This window comes from Paramisgurnus dabryanus, chromosome 14 (genome assembly GCF_030506205.2).
Source record: "Paramisgurnus dabryanus chromosome 14, PD_genome_1.1, whole genome shotgun sequence".
Classification (NCBI taxonomy): Eukaryota; Metazoa; Chordata; class Actinopteri; order Cypriniformes; family Cobitidae; genus Paramisgurnus; species Paramisgurnus dabryanus.
The window spans coordinates 24,784,249-24,797,973 of record NC_133350.1 but is presented as its reverse complement, the minus strand read 5'-3'; the positions used below and the strand labels follow the sequence as shown (position 1 = coordinate 24,797,973).

General features: G+C 37.8%; 2 protein-coding genes across 3 annotated transcripts in view; both read left to right on the top strand.

The window, feature by feature from the left end:
- tmem167b (transmembrane protein 167B) lies at nucleotides 1–1,827 on the top strand. Its single transcript, XM_065241730.1, has 3 exons — nucleotides 1–126; nucleotides 600–731; nucleotides 1,237–1,827. The coding sequence occupies exons 1-3, from the start codon at nucleotides 117–119 to the stop codon at nucleotides 1,317–1,319; spliced, it is 225 nt and encodes a 74-aa protein (XP_065097802.1). The 5' UTR covers nucleotides 1–116; the 3' UTR covers nucleotides 1,320–1,827.
- A 1,789-nt stretch (nucleotides 1,828–3,616) lies between these two features.
- Nucleotides 3,617–13,725, top strand: part of mapk14b (mitogen-activated protein kinase 14b) — a 34,139-nt gene continuing 24,030 nt past the window's right edge. For both annotated transcript variants that reach the window (XM_065241728.2, XM_065241729.2), the window contains exons 1-2: nucleotides 3,617–3,985; nucleotides 11,133–11,262. In XM_065241728.2, coding sequence (XP_065097800.1) covers nucleotides 3,867–3,985; nucleotides 11,133–11,262 — 249 coding nt within the window. In that variant the 5' untranslated portion in view covers nucleotides 3,617–3,866. The remainder of the gene's footprint in view (nucleotides 3,986–11,132; nucleotides 11,263–13,725) is intronic.

The following is a 13,725-nucleotide window of genomic DNA, read 5'->3' as shown; positions in this document are numbered from 1 at the left end:
TCAACACACACGGCACAGACCCGAACCGGAAGTGATGCGGAACTGATGAAAACAGTAAATAAAAAATCATCGGCAGTCCTTGCTTCCTTTTAACACGGGGAATATAATCAGCGACGATGACAAACGGTATGAGCTTGTTATAAGATAAATGTGTGAAAGACTTAAGCAGAAAGTCAAATAAGAGATTTTGACAGTAAGCTGATCTGTGGAGTTACAGTATTATTGTATGCGTGGACGTGGCTCATGACGGGCCGCAGCTGCTTTAGTAAACATCATTAACTGTTACAAGTCTTTAGTATGTTCTCAGACTTGTATCATAATGTCAACATACGTGCTTTATAATGATATATCTAAGTAATCAATGTCATTGTAATTTTATGTTGTTGATGGTGTCTTGACACCTCAACCTAAAGTATAACGTTAGTCGTACAGATCAAGTCATACAAGTCACCAAAACAGATCGATTTGGATAGCATCTAGATATAAATCGCATTTTATTTGTTTTACCTTAATGTCCTACAACGTTGTTGTTCATTTATTTCAATGTTTTTAAACTAGATTAAGATGGTTGGTTTCAATCGTGTATTGTTTGTTCACAGTGTACTCTTTCGATGGAATTCTTGTATTTGGAATTCTTTTCGTTTGCACATGCGCATACCTCAAGAAGGTCCCTCGCCTAAACACTTGGCTCTTGTCAGAGAAGAAGGGTGTCTGGGGAGTGTTTTACAAAGGTACGTTGTCTATTGAATAATTCCTTATACTACATCTCTGTAGTAGATGTAGTGTAGCTACGTTATAAATGCCTAATCTAGGTACTAATGTACACATACGTGATCCTGCACTGTGTTTAAGGGTTATAGTTTAATCCAAAAATCATCATTTACCACCCCCATGTCTTTAAAAACCTATATGAAGAATAGCATTTGTACTGCACTATAATTTTTTTTGCTTTACTTATGCAGCTGTTTCCCAATAACTTACTGTAGATTTAAATGTATGTTATTAAATGGCAACAGTTTGTTCAAAGTTAAATTAACATTAAACATTCACAAGTCTTTTTTGTTACAGAATAAGAACTATAAAATTGCAGCCTTATGCCAAGTATTCTGGGAACCAAAAATCCTTATTAACCTTTTTTTGTTTTTTGGGCCCAGATTTTGGTCCCCAGAATGCTTTGCATCTGGTTTTAGTTGTTTCAATGTAATTTTGTGACTGTGTTGTATGTTATCTCCACAGCTGCAGTGATAGGAACAAGGCTTCATATTCCTGTTGCAGCGATGTGTATGTTTATGGCATTTTACCTGATTTTTCTGAAATGACCCGGATGGATCAGTTTTATGGACAATGGACTATTGAATGCCAAAAGAAATGTAATGCTGGCAAATATTGCCAGCAACTGATGAAGATGGTGCTCCACCTGCTCCCGATGTTGGTAGAAGCATCAGCACAACTTTGACTTAAGACCTGCTTTGCATTTTGTAAATGTTTAGGTAAAGATTGGATTTTGGGGACTTTGATCTTTGATCAACATAATAATATTGGTTACTAGTAATGGTGAGAAAAAATACATTCAAAGTTAAGAAGCTTGGGGACTTCACTTGTGTACAAACTACATTTCTTTCCTGTGTTTTTTTCCTTTACAAATGCAGAAGTAACACTTGGACTTATAGGGGTATTCAAACAAAACAAAGTTAGGAAAAATATTATCTTAGAATTATTCATGTCTCTTTAATTAACAAAGTTTAGATATTATTTCAGGGTTTTGGTATTATCATAGCATGTCAAGTGACCCCAAATATTTATAATAAAGTTCTACAAGATCTGTAATCGCTGCTTTTCGTTCCATAGGCAATTGTACAGATTTTAATGCTTAAGTTTTTTTAATGGAAAACCACGCCCAATGTTAAGAATTATAGTTAGTTATCCCAAAAATATACTTAAAAAGTTATTACGTAATGCATTAATAGTTAATTTGATTTCTTTTACATTCACAATAATGCCACCAAAGGACCAAGGTAACATAATGTATGTCACAGCAAAGGCTTCATGACATACTATTAGTATATCATAAAGGCATTTATTTAAATGGTACTAATTTGATAATAATTGTGTTATTACACAGTTGTTAAGAATATAGACCCTATGATCTGATTGAACTGTGTTTATAATGCAATAATGGAACATTTATGAGTACCAATTAGGCCTAAAGATGCAAAAAAACACAATATAAATGTCAACTCTGTCTTAATAGGGAACCTGGGGAAGTATGTATATTATTTAAGAAATAAAGTTGGAAGTATAAACACTACAAAAGGGTATCTGCTTTTTTTATTACCCAAACAGAATTGTACATGTAAAGATGTTCTTTTGAGTTATCTGTGTCATGTAATACAAAACAAAGTCTTTAATCTGTGCCCCATGCACAAAAACTACTCTGTATCTAAATATAAGGATAGACGTTGGATGTTTACATTTTTTTTTAAATATGTCATAGCAAACTATTTATAGTAAACCCTATGCAACTCAATAATAATGTTTAAGGCTAAGGTTTTATTAAATATTCCCCAACCACAAATCAAAACTCAAGTGTTTTGCTGTTCAAATTTGCATTATTGTTTTGTTTGGTTCAGACAGGGGCTGTTTTTTAAAATTATACATAAACACTATGATAAAAACTTTGAAAGATAATAAATTTTATATGAAAGATTCTTTACAAATTCAATTAAATTTGAATTGAAAGATTCTTAATTAAAAATGACATTCTGTTCCCATGTGCGGTTTGTAAAATAGACAGTCAAAACAGTAAGATGGTAAATCTGTCCGTACAACAGGTTTAATAGTTAAAATATGTTAAGATATTTGACTTGCATGGAAGTCGTGTACTAGGCGTAGAAGTAACGCCTCACAACCACTAGAGTGTGATATTCTACAAGTGACGGTGAAGATAGGCTCATAAAAGGTAATTTTATTGTGAAAGATTCAAATGTTAATGTAAAAGTTGGAATAGTGGACTTAAAATACTTAGAATACGAACAATGCTTGATCGTGAAACACATGATGATAAGCAATTTCTATCTCTCCGTCTCTCTTTGCGCGCGTGCGTGTGACTATACAAACAGAAACTAATAACAATGGGGGTTTCTTAGAAGTCGTCAGAAATGTTTAGAAGTCATCCTTGTAACTGAGCACCCCTTTGAGAAAGCTAATTTTACATTCAATAGAAAAAAGATTAATTTAAAATGGTTGCCTCACGTATTTGCATTTTAACATTTTCTATTCGGCATTTATTTGAGGGTTAACTTAGGTATAGCTCCGTGCAATATATCCCGTGCACATATGCTGTTAAATGCATAACGACATACCACCCCACTAAAGTCCCTTTGCTCTCTGTTCAGATTATTTGTTTTATAAACCGTATACATTATAAAATATATACATTATAAAATATAAATATGTAATAAAAATGCATAATGTATTAAATACATATAAAATGTTTTCTTATATTTACGTAGACTGACTGCGCAGTCTTCGATACGAAAAACTCTCGCGAGATTTGATACGAAGTCCCGTGAGTCACGATTGTGCAGTGACGTCAGGCAAGTTCGTCACAGGAGAACCTGTAACAGGAAAAAAGAGATCCGCGCACAAGCAGAAATCTCACGCTTTGCTCAGTAGCTTCTGAAGGATCATAGTTTAATCGTGAGCGCGATCTCCAGCTACCGCGCATATGCATTTAACTAATGTTATTCGTTGCACGGAGATAGGATTGTAAACCTGGAGGTTCTGCTTTTGTTTTGTTCGTATTTTGTTCCTATAAACGCACTGTGATCACGAGCAAGCGGAGAAGTTTTCGCTCCTCTTCAGGAATGTCCCAGAAGGAGAGACCCATTTTCTACCGACAGGAGCTCAACAAGACTGTATGGGAGGTACCGGAGAGGTACAAGGGCTTGTCACCCGTGGGTTCCGGAGCTTATGGAACCGTATGGTAAATATCAACCCTGGACATCGTGTTGTAAAGCTCTTGCATAACAAGATCTGGCTGTTCCGAGTCTTTGGGCCTCTTGCGTTTGTTTTTGGTATGCTTGCTCGTGTTGTTGCTGAACTTGCAAAGAGATTTAAAAAGCACTCTTTGCAAACAGCATTAAAACGCGACGGTTTGCTGTTTTTGGGTTACAAAGCTGTCACGCTCACTGCATTGCTATTTGCGCGTATTTTAAGAATGCGCCTGCGTCTCAAAATGTAGTCAGCTGCCTACTTAGTTTACATGCACGAGTACAATGAGTTGAAACTGCAGTTGAAAATGAAAGTTGATTACACTGAGCTGCCTCGTTGACAGGTTTAACTCACCCATAAAATGCATGCGTGGGTTTAAAAGGTGACGTACTTGCTACAGTTAGGTGTGCATTCTTTATTACACCTTTTTGTCAGTTAAAACTAATATTTCATTGTATATTTAGCGTGTAGAGGGATCAACGCAACTTCCGTTTTAATAAAAAATTAGCATACTAAAGGTAGAAACAATACATGTAGACAAGCTAAATGCATTTTAGGCTTAATTTAATTTTTGTTTACTGGTCTCGTGGTCATAGCGTAAGTCGCATGTTCAATTAAGGCCGTGCACATTGTGCATGCTACACGAGTCTGGCTTTGAGGACGAAATGATGTCACTCTCTGCTGTGACTCATTATTCCAGGATTAGGTGGTCTCCTCAACACTGGTTAGTCATACTTACTTGGACTTCAGTCGGTTTTAAATATAACATAAACTACACACATAAGTGTCTTTGATGTTGTGCATGCACACTTTCATAGCATATGACTGGATGTTATTGCACAGAATTGATTTAGGTGTAACTTGGGGGGTTTCAGGAAGGAAAAGCCCCACTTTGTTTGAAAGCTGACATCACTTGGAAAACATCCGGGCCTTAAAATGTCTTTGGTGTCTATTCTCTCTTAAATTCCTGGACAGTCCATCATAACGTGGATGTGTCCGATTGTAGCAATGTCCACAGTCAGAGAGGTATAAATAGTTGCCTTTTAATGTGTTTGTTTCCAGGACATTTTAGGCTTGTGCCAGTGTGCAGACTGTCCTCACTGTCAATCATTCCCAGCCACTGTCAATCATTCCCGGCCACTCTCAATCATTCCCACTCTCGTTCAGCGCTACAGCAGCCATCATGTGTTGCTAGGCATGGAAGACCTAAGTCAAGTTAAAATAAACAAATTGTATAACTTAGGTTGAGCACTTCTCCGGAACGGGAATTTAAGGGATAGTTCACTTAAAAATTAAATAAAATTTGTCATTATTTACTTAAGTTGTTTCACACCTGTATATTTCTTTGGTTCTGCTGAACACAGAGGAAGATATTAGTAATCAAGTAGGACGCCGAAGCACCATTGACTTCAATAGTAAAGAAAAATCTAAGGAAGTCAATGGTGCCCAAATGGTTTGTTTTTCAGATTTTTAATTTTTGGGTGAACTATCTCTTTAAACACTGCAGTATTTTTATTTACTAGCCACATTTTGTACTACAATGCTGTCTGGTTAACATGTTGGATTGTCAGGGATTTTTTTTAATTGAAGGACCAGCATGATTTCCAGTTCCTGAGATGCACAGAATATTTATGAAATTCCAGACTGTGAATATTTACAAACATCCCACATTGAACAGTGTGAATTCAGGTGGCTTGTGTTGTTTGAAGGAATAGATGTGAATTCCAGAAAGCTTTGAAGCTTAAGGTGACTTCTTCTGGATTGAATTTTGAACATCCTGTACACCTGTCAAGAACACGATGTACAGTCAAAACAGCAAATTGTTTACCTGGTTTTTTATTGGTTTAATCGGACATACTTCAGGCACAGGGAGCAAAGCCAATGACTAATGGTACCCTTAAACTAGAAACGCCTTTGGCCTACTTTGGTCCTGTTTCACTAGAGTTTGTTTTTCTTGATTGGGTACAGGTTCTTCATGATCTTGCCAAGGTCAAAATAGAACTGTACATATGTCTATTATACCTCCCTATCCATTGTGTTTTACAGGAATGTTGTGGGTTATTGTTCACTATTGACAATATCTTGGAAATGCTGCCGATTATCACAGAAAATAATTTCGTCATGTACCTTAGTTTGTAAAAACAAGTTTGGTAATAAAATATTACATACAATAGAAACTTACAATGGAAGTCGAGGTTATGGAGAGTTAGGAAAAACAAATATGCAACTTGCAATTTAATTAAACTACCTATGTAACTCTTTCTTGCAAAACGTGTATTATATCCTAAAAAAAGTAATTTTTTAAATAATTTTAGCAGCAAGTCTTTTCTAGGCGGTTATTTGTTACTTTAATGTGATTTAAAGGCACAATATGTAGGCTATTTCACAATAACAAAAGCAAAGCCTAATGACATTATGAAGGATAGCGGAATGATGGGAGAATTAGCTGCAATGCACAACAGCTGCGTGCAGTATAACCACCACATAACTTTATTTTTAAATAGAAATATTATTTAAAATAGAAATATCTACTCCATGATTGTGTTTTTAGTATAACTAGGGGCGGTGCAGGTTTTGTGTCTAAAACCGTGCAGAAAAAGCCCCTTGGTTCACTTTCCTTTTTTCCAACGTGCTTGGGCGGTTGCTCTCCGGTAGCGTCTGCTGTTGCTTAGCAACATTGAGCCGTACTCCCCATAGATTCAGTAATGGGTCTCCATGCAATCCATGTTTCTTCTATTTGTGTCAAATAATAACCGATTGACAGTTCATTCGATCTGTGAATCCATGTACAGCTATGATCAGCTGTTTTACATTAACCAATGTTGATACTACGGGTGCACCGATACATGGCGATATACACTAATAGTACGTGGGCGATAACTATTCTTAATCGCACAGCCAATATTATTCACAGCTTTTGTACTACGGCTTTTGATCAGTAAGTCCTTATCTATCTGAAATCACTATTAGTTTGAGTCGTTTATAACATGCATTTGAAAAAGCAACACTCGTAAAACGTAATCATTATACATATTCTTTATTATCATTAAAAAACCTGAAAAGGTTTGAAGAACAGCAATATAAATATATCCTTCAGCCATTTCTTGGAGCTGCGTGTCATAGCTGCGTGTGTATGGTTCTTCGTCTACAGCGCATATTGAGTTTCTGCACAAGAGCGCCCTCTGGCTTTTGGATGTAGTGGCATTTCACCGTAATTCATTGAGAAGCACAGCAAGCACCATCGGCCGATATATCGGTGCACCCCTAGTTGATACATAAAGAGTGAAGCTGATTGGTTGGTTCTTGTCACATGAGTTGCGGTGCTTGTCGTGCGTCTACATTACAAAAACGTGGCGCGTGCAAAAGATACAAAACTATCTTATTACAATAATACATCCCTTAATCTGCACTATCCAACCACGGCACTGCATTTAGGGCACAGAGAGAGAGATAGAGAAAATTGACAAATGAGGTTTAATTTCAACAAACTACCATTATTGCGATCCATGTTTGCATTTCATCAGCTCATTTGCATTTTAAAAGGATTCACACAAAAACTGCACATTTTGCTCACACCTACAAAGTGGCAATATTAAAGTATTTGTGTGGTATATTTTGAGCTAAAACTTCACACATGTACTCTGGGGACACCAAAAATGTATTTTACATCTTTAATAAGTTTCATAATATGTCCTTTAAAGATATTTTTACAGTTGATCACTGTAATAAACTTATAACGCTGTTATAATACTCTCATAAATGTTTTCTCTGATAATGTTTGAGCAATGCAGTGTTGGATGAAGTGCTTAGGATAATGAAACAGCTGGACGTTTCCCCTTTCCCTAATCTCTGCGTCCAGTGCGAGATACATCAGCCTGTCCTGGTTTGATAGAGAACTGGGACTTTTCCTACATGCTGTGGTGGTTTCCCATCTTTCACAATCATTACTGAGTCACTGGCTCCACTATGTGTAGCAGACTTATTTCTTTTGGATTAAACCCCATGTAGACCACATGCTGTTCCTACTTACTATACTACACGTGTTTGCACATAGCTGCATGGCCATCATACATCACTCTGCTAACTTTCTAGCCATCAGTTCACAATGCTTGTAAGTAGATATATCTCATAAACAACAAGCCCATGAGAGACTGCAGCGGAGAAAGTTCAACGCTTGACTTTACCCTGTCGAGCGGGTTTTAGGTCAAGTACTACTTGTTATGTAAGGTGAACGGTATGTCTGCAAGGCTCGACAACAAAGCCTTAGTGTTAACAACTGTACACTTGTTGACCCTGCTGTGGTGTCAAAAGTGTGTATGTTTGTATATGATTTATCTTAGCAAGTCCTATCGGCACTTGCACTGCCATTTGCGTTGGGTTCCTGTGTGGCAACACATTTTATTCAAGGGTGTGAAGATACAATTGTACTACTTGAAATGGCATGTGACGTAGCTTGAAAAGATTGTGCATGTCTGTATTTGCCATGGCACTAGTCTGGTATTTTATATATGTATATGTGATGTATGTATCTCTGTTTGTTTATGTTTGGTTCCTATCTGATTATTTTTGGAGTGGATGTTTGTTGCACTTTACATGGCTACCTTTTCCTTTATGGTGTCTTGTGGTTGAGGTCTTTTTTTGGTAGAGGGGGTATTTCTGTCTAGGTGGTAGACGCTGTTGCAAGAAAATATTATTAGTTCACAAAACTTTGAATTCTTCTATCTGAGAGATTGGCCTACTTAGACTTCCTGGAAAACCTATTTGGTCTTTTGACAAGACTGCTTACATTGTTCCCAAGATCATTGGAAAATGAAATAGGCTGGAGGCATTTTCGGATACATTTTTTGTACCCCATTTTGTGAAGGAAAAATACGGCCCAATGACATGCAAATAAACAAAAAATGAAGTGATAAGTGCCGGTTCCATAAATCGTGCTTGCTATGCTTCTCAGTGAATTATAGTAAAATGCCGCTACATCCAAAAGCCAGAGGGCGCTGTAGTGCAGAAACTCAATATGCACCATTGAAGTAAAACCATTAGGGGCCGTTCACATATCACGTCTTTTGTGCGCTCAAGTTCATTATTTCAAATGTAGGCACGTGCTTTGCGCACTCACCATGGTCATTTTTTCCAGGCATTTTTCCAGGTCTTTCATAAACGTGATTGGCTGGGACTGCAGTAGGTTATTTTCATAAGGCAATCTGATTGGCTGATGCAAGCGTTGACAGTTAAAGTTGGAAAATTTTCAACTTCTGCCATGAGCAACGCAAGTGACGTGATGCCGACAGATCCACAATTCAATTCGGCAATGCATGACGTCACCCATTCAAAGTAAAGCCCGATTTATAGTCGTGCGTAGGTTATACGTCCTGGGCTATCCATAGCCTGTGCGTAGCCTGATGCGCACCTCACAAAAAATGTAATAGCGCCAGATCTACGCGGACCGCAAGCGCTGTGATTGGTCCACCAGAACCCCTCCCATCAGGTAAAAAAAACTGCGTCATAGGTATTTCCGTTTGCGACAGTGAAAACAAAAATTAGCCAAGTTGAGGAGTGATTTAACTCAAACTGCATCAAAAGTCGCTGTTTATTTACTTCCATTATTGTTGGTCTTCTCAAATTATACACAACAAGTTGCTGTTTCTTCTTCGTTTTTGGGTTAACTTGCTAAGCTTCTTCTTCTTTGACGTTTGCGCTGCTACTGTGGTTACACGTGTGGTTACTGCCCACCAGCGGTCTGGCCGTGTGTTTGCACGTCGACGCAGACGACGACACAAAAGTATAAATGAAAACCGACGCGGAACCTACGCCGTCGCGGCTACGCCGTAGGACCTACGCACGACTATAACAAGCCCTTAAGTGAGAAGCGTCAATGCTGACGGCGTTACAGTGCAGTTACACGGGGCATCAGCATTATCGCTTCTTATTTTCTTTGAATGGGTGACGTCATACATTGCCAAACCGAATTGTGGATCCGTTAGTGTCACGTCACTGGTGTTGCTCGCAGCAGAAGTTGAAAATTGTTGAAAAGTGCCAACACAGGTATCAGCCAATCAGATCGCCTTATGCAAATAACCTATTGCAGACACTTCACATTTACTTTAACAGTGAAGCATAAAAATAGAGGAAAGATGAATCGTTACGATGGGATACACTAGCTATCGCTAACGCAACCAAACTTGCGTCCATTAGCTGTCAAAACAAAAGTCTTTTGGTGTTGTGTTGCGGTCGACTGTGATTGGCAGTTGTCACTATGACAATTGCATCAGGGCTACGCTTCAAATACGCCCTCCGGCAAGTTTTAACACTTGTTAGTTTACCGTTAAATATTTTATAAACTATTTGTAAGTTTTCCGCTGATAAAAATACCTTCACATGTAGATATATATACACTTAGAAGGGCTGTGACGATTAATCATGCAAATGCGCATTTTCTTACTGAATGAATTTTAATGAATTATAGTGAAAATCCAGCACATCCCAAAGCCAGGGGGCGCTCTCGTGCAGAAACTCCCTTTGTGCCACAGAAGTAGCAGCATTACAAACGCTATTCCAGGAAATGTCTACAGGAATATTTATATCACTGTTCTTCAAATTGTTTCAGGTATTTTCATGATAATAAAGAATATTTTGAATGATTTTATTTAACGAGTGTTGCTTTTTTAAATACATGTTATAAATGACTCCGACTCATAATGATTTTAGATTGATAAGGACATCCTAATGACAAAATGGCGTAGTACACGCACAAGCTGTGCATGTAACACAGAATCCTAAAAATTTTCGTGTGTTAAGCTTAGCACACACCAATGTTTTGGATGGTCACATCCACGCATATCGCAAAACACATGTCATAAAAGCTGACTGATCTTGTTGTGACCTTATCCTTAAAAAACCCCACTGTGAACATGAAGCAAACTGGGGGTTTTCTTTATTTCTGTTTATTTCAACCAAAAAAGATGCGGATTTTAGCTTTTTTTTGTTGAACAAACCGAGCCATTTGTTGGAAACAGAATGTCACTGAGACACTGGGGTGGTCTTTTATGATTTGGGCCAGGATGTTACCAAACATTTTTGTTTTTAATCTTGTGGTCTGTGTTGTTGATCAAAAGCCTTAACGTTGTGTTCTTTATCCACAGCTCGGCAATTGACGTGAAGACGGGCTTGAAGGTCGCGGTGAAGAAGCTGTCCCGGCCGTTTCAGTCCATCATCCACGCCAAGCGCACATACAGAGAACTGCGGCTGCTGAAGCACATAAAACACGAGAATGTAAGGAGGACTTTTTTGCCTGCACCCCTTTTCCTTACCCTCATGGATAACATGAATTTTTAAATGTGGCTTGCATGTTCAGTTTAGTAATGTGCTGATTTAAAAGTCTGCTGAATTTTCCAGACTGGATTTAAACGCTATATTAAACTGAGCTGAGAGTACTATTAACACTCTTATTATAGGTTATTATTAGGTGAAAAGTATAGGATTCTCCGAAATATTTGCATAATAAAGAGGGTGTAGATTTGTTTATGTTATAATTTAAAGATATTCAGTTTGTGGGTCTGCACATCAGTAACCCAGTTAACTTGCATATGCTATGGCACAGTGGTTTGCTAATGTGCACCTGAAGTGTTAAAGGAGTAGTTCACGTTCATAAGATCATTTTCTGATAATTTACTCACCCCAATCTCATCCAAGATGTTTATGGGTTTCTTTCTTCAGTCGAAAAAAGAAATTACGTTTTTTGAGGGAAAACGTTTCTGGATTTTTCTCCATTTAGTGGACTTCAATTGAACCCAACAGTTGTATACTACACTTACTTCTGGCTGCTTAGACAAAATGTTAAATGCTCTCTCATTTGTAGGTCGCTTTGGATAAAAGCAACTGCTATATGTATGCATGTTAATGTAATAGTCTTACAATGCAAGAAACCCTGCATGTTAAAACTCCCATTCAGCAGAACACGCATGCTCCTCTTTCATTTATTCTGATACTTCCTCTGTCTATTAAAGTCCCCATGTGGTGAAAGTTTTTTTATTATTGTATATGTCTACGTGATGCTTTTAATATGCTTTAAGACAAACCACATGCAGTTTCATCATTAAACACTATTGCTGAATATTTTCTCCATAAAATTGGAGTCTTATTACTGCGGTTTCCTACGTTACAAACATGTAACAGACATCACATCATCACAGTTGAACGAGTGGATCGATAGTTCGATATTATGTATTGATTCAAGTATTGACTAATTGTATATTCATATCTATGATCTTAACTGTGTGATTTAGCAGAGACGGGGACTAATTTGCATATTTATGGCCTGAGTTGTGCGATTGAGTAGAGGTAGGGCTGTGTTTCGCCAACAACTTCCCGATACGATACGAATCCCGGTACAAGGCCACGATAGGATGCGCATCGCGATACGAGACTATGATAGTTGAATAGTCTACCCACATTCACAAACATACAAAAAGTGCTAGACATGCTAAACATCTCAGTCTCATAGAAATTCCTCTTTTAGAAATGTCCGCCAGAAAACGGCCCAATCTGAAAAACTCATGCTTATGACATCACAGGCATCTCCCTGCCCCTCTACTTTAAAATAATTGGCTAAATTTTTTGAGTGGCAGCAAAGTCAGCCAATCAGTAATGAGATTGCAAGTTAAGCCATTAGGGGGAGCCCAAAAGGTGCAAAACCACTTGTTTAAAATCCCCCACCCTAATAGAGCTATCTGAGAGAGGTTTTTAGGAAGCTTCTAAGGCATTACAGACCCAAACAAAAACATTTTTGTCTACATGTCACATCACAGAACAAGGATAAATACCCCGTTCAATCATTCTATGTCACCTTTAATGTGACCGCTAAAGTTTGAAGTAGCTCTGTATCTCTTCTCTACACTTTTCATATGCAGCTCTTTGTCGTGTTTCTTCTCAAATGCGTTAGTACTGTTTCCTAAGAGAGTGGCTAATAAAGCCCTTTGTAGTAGTTTAGACTAAGATAACTTATTGATTTTAAATACACGTGCGAGAGAGAGAGTGTGCAAGTTGTCACATGCGTCCTTTCCATATGGATCATGGATCAACAGCGATTCGTCACGCTACCTTCAAAAGTGCATCCGGATTGATACGGAAGGTGCACTAAGTAGAGGCGGGGCTAATTTGCATATTCATAGATCCGTTTATACTAAATGAGATGGGGGTGTAGAGTTACATTCAAGCTGTTTTAAAGCATGAAGAAATAGCTGTGACAGGTTAAACTTTTATATATGCTATTATGATGCTCAAAGATGAGTTTTAAGACTACAGGGAGAGAGCAAGAATCCTTTGCCAGCACAGATCCCAGTGGGAGATTCATACGTGCATTATGAAACCCTATCGATTGTTGTCTTTGATGAGAGAGCAAGGATTGTCTGCTGTTAATGCATAATATGACACAGGCCCTGTGAAGAAATCATACATGCGTAGTGTACAGATCATACTCTGCCTTCCTCATTTTGTTTTATTTAGTTCCTTTTTTAGTAGCTTTATGGCACAAAAAGAGATGATTATCAAGGCCTTTGTCTGAAATTTAAAGTCAACCTGACCTTTTGTACGATGTCAAAGAGTATTAAAGAGCTCACTGTTGTTTTTGAGGCTGGCACGCAACAGTGTCTCTGCCGTGCAGATGATCTTATTTGCCTGCTGTTGTCAAGGCATCCTAGTGTTTTTGCATAGGAGAATAAAAGCCCTGAATATTTT